Below are 2,397 nucleotides of genomic sequence, written 5' to 3' on the forward strand. Positions count from 1 at the left end.
TTAAATCAATTGCAAAATATGCCTTTTCATGGATTAGTCTTCAACGTACATGAAGATGAGTGGTTCAGGATTCATCAAGGGGAAAGGGATTCCAAAGCAAAAGAGAAAACAACAAAACATTTGGAATCACAATAGGAATTAATGGGTGAATATTACTGCCCAGGCGTTTTCTTATCAATCTCTTCCTGAAATACTCTCTCCTCTGTTCTTCACCCCACATGGAAGGAGAAACTTCAACGCCTTTGGCTAAGATCAGTGGCTGGGGCTGCTGAAAGGGGCACTTAGACCGCCAGGATGTCTCGGGAAACCCAAACCTAGAGACCCTCTTCCAGAAGAGAGAGAGGCCCCATTTTAGATGCAGAGAAGGGAAGGGGTTCCTCTGGTCTTTGTTGCAGAGAATAGGAGGGTAGTCCCAGTTGAGGTAGCAGGGGACCTGTGTGGAGATGAAGAACTGAGAATGGATAGATGGGTTGATCGTGGGGCTTGTTAGAACGTGGGTTAGGGCTTGGATTCTCTGCTCCCATCTTGCTTCCTCCATCGTTTAATCATCATCATCATCTCATACTCGCATCGTGTTTGTGAAAATCAGAAGAAGAGAGCTCCAAAATCTGAAGACTTGTGAAGTCGGAAGAAGATGAGGCTAAGTATTTTTTGGTACTCTTTTTTCATAGTTATCCTTACACTTTAGCTAATTGACTAACTATTACCTTTACTGTCCCTAAATTTTGATTGTCTACAATTTGCTTTGGTGTTAATTTTCTGTCACACTCAGTTCATACGTGACATCATCTGAGTGATATATTTTTAAAAATCCCTAAAATACCCTTTTAAAAACCGACACACTTATTCACAATGACACTTATATTCCGTGCATCATCGTCTCCGTCTCTGACTTTGATTCCCTGTTCATCTCCATCTCTCCTGCTTTGGCTCCAACTCCAACCCCATCTCTGTCTCATCACATCTCCAATTCTCTGTCTATCTCTGACTCTGTCTAATCTGAAAGTTCTTGATTGTCATTTCCTGATCCAGTTCTCTGAGCTGTGGCATTCATTTTTTTTTAATGTATTAAGGAGACAAAATGCAAAACCAAAAAGTTGTAATAATTCTAAACGGGATGGAAAAGTAAGTGCAGCCCAACATCAAGATGTTAAAATCTTAAAATTAATAAAAAGAACTACCGAGAAAATAAACATTGGCCAGGGTGTGATGGAAATACCATGCCAATGATCACCTATCCATCCCTGGCACCAGCGACACAACCCCTCCACCTCCGGCCTCTCTCTCTCCTTCCCCTTCGTTCTCTCTCCCTGTTTCATCAAGTTGCAGCAGTGGTGGGAAATCACGGCAAATCATCAGAGGTGCCCATTCGTCCACCTAGGTACTAATAGAAAATTATTTCATCATTCTCAGGTAGATTAAACAAATTATTTGATAAATCTACGAGTCATTCCATGATCTTCCTGGAGAAGCAGAGGGTTTTGAGCTCATGGCTAGGTTCTGCTATAATAATGGCAGAATAGATTTTGAAATGAATGCACAAATAAATAAAGAGAAAAAAAAGTAAAAATATATTGCTTGCCTCAAAAAACCTTGGGGACAAAGTTCAAGGGTTTTCTTCTTCGATTAATGATTTTATGCGTATCAGCATCTGTTTATATTTTCCCACTCATTTCCAACAAAATCATTATTGATTTCATACCCAAATCTTTGGCTCTTGCCTTCTGTAAGTTTATCTCAATCTAAGTCCACTTTTGTTTATCTCACATATACCCAAGGTGGTTTTCATCCTCATTCATGGAAAAGAGTCGGTTCAAGTTATGGCTTTTAAATTGCTTTATTAAATTTGTGGCAGATCTATTATTTCCTTTCTATGGATTTTGGAATATCCAATCCAGCTTAAGCTGTATAACTTTTGTGATCAAAAAATCATTTTTGAATTCAAACTCGTCAAAAGAGGTCCAGTGGTCGGAGAAATGGGGTTTTCAAAGCAGCTGAGATACCGGAGGTGAGTTGTTTTTTGCAGACCAGATGAAAAATGCTTGACATGCTTCCAACACTCTTGAAGATGAAGAAAACATGATTTCTCGTCTCTTCGTCGAAGGTTTTGGGGGAAACTTTGGTGATCTTCTCTCGTAGCGCCCCGCCCCCCCCCCCCCCCCCCCCCCCCCCCCAATTCATATCTCCGTTCACTTCAAGTGACCATTTTAAGGAATAGAGTCTGGATGTTAAGGTTTGTGAACAAACTTTGGTGAGCGTTACCTGTAAAGCCAACGCGGCTGATGTCCACCCGGTGCGGGATCATTTCAATTGGATGCGGTGGGGAAGAGAGAGAGAATGACTTAAAAGCAAAATAGACATTTCCATTTCTTTTCTTACGATTTAACAGTCACAGTA

The 2,397-nt window shown here is 40.7% G+C and overlaps 1 protein-coding gene across 1 annotated transcript; it reads right to left on the bottom strand.

Annotated features, from left to right (window-relative positions):
* LOC148875980 (uncharacterized) lies at positions 1-2,124 on the bottom strand. Its single transcript, XM_088976511.1, has one exon. The coding sequence runs from the start codon at positions 536-538 to the stop codon at positions 65-67; it is 474 nt and encodes a 157-aa protein (XP_088832637.1). The 5' UTR covers positions 539-2,124; the 3' UTR covers positions 1-64.
* Positions 2,125-2,397: the final 273 nt, after the last annotated feature.

This window comes from Nelumbo lutea, chromosome 1 (genome assembly GCF_056320005.1).
Source record: "Nelumbo lutea isolate HS-2025 chromosome 1, American lotus-T2T, whole genome shotgun sequence".
NCBI classification, from domain to species: Eukaryota; Viridiplantae; Streptophyta; class Magnoliopsida; order Proteales; family Nelumbonaceae; genus Nelumbo; species Nelumbo lutea.

What these genes read in the sequence shown, in the direction of transcription:
- LOC148875980 (XM_088976511.1), bottom strand. Translation starts at nt 538, where the DNA reads ATGGAGGAAGCAAGATGGGAGCAGAGAATCCAAGCCCTAACCCACGTT.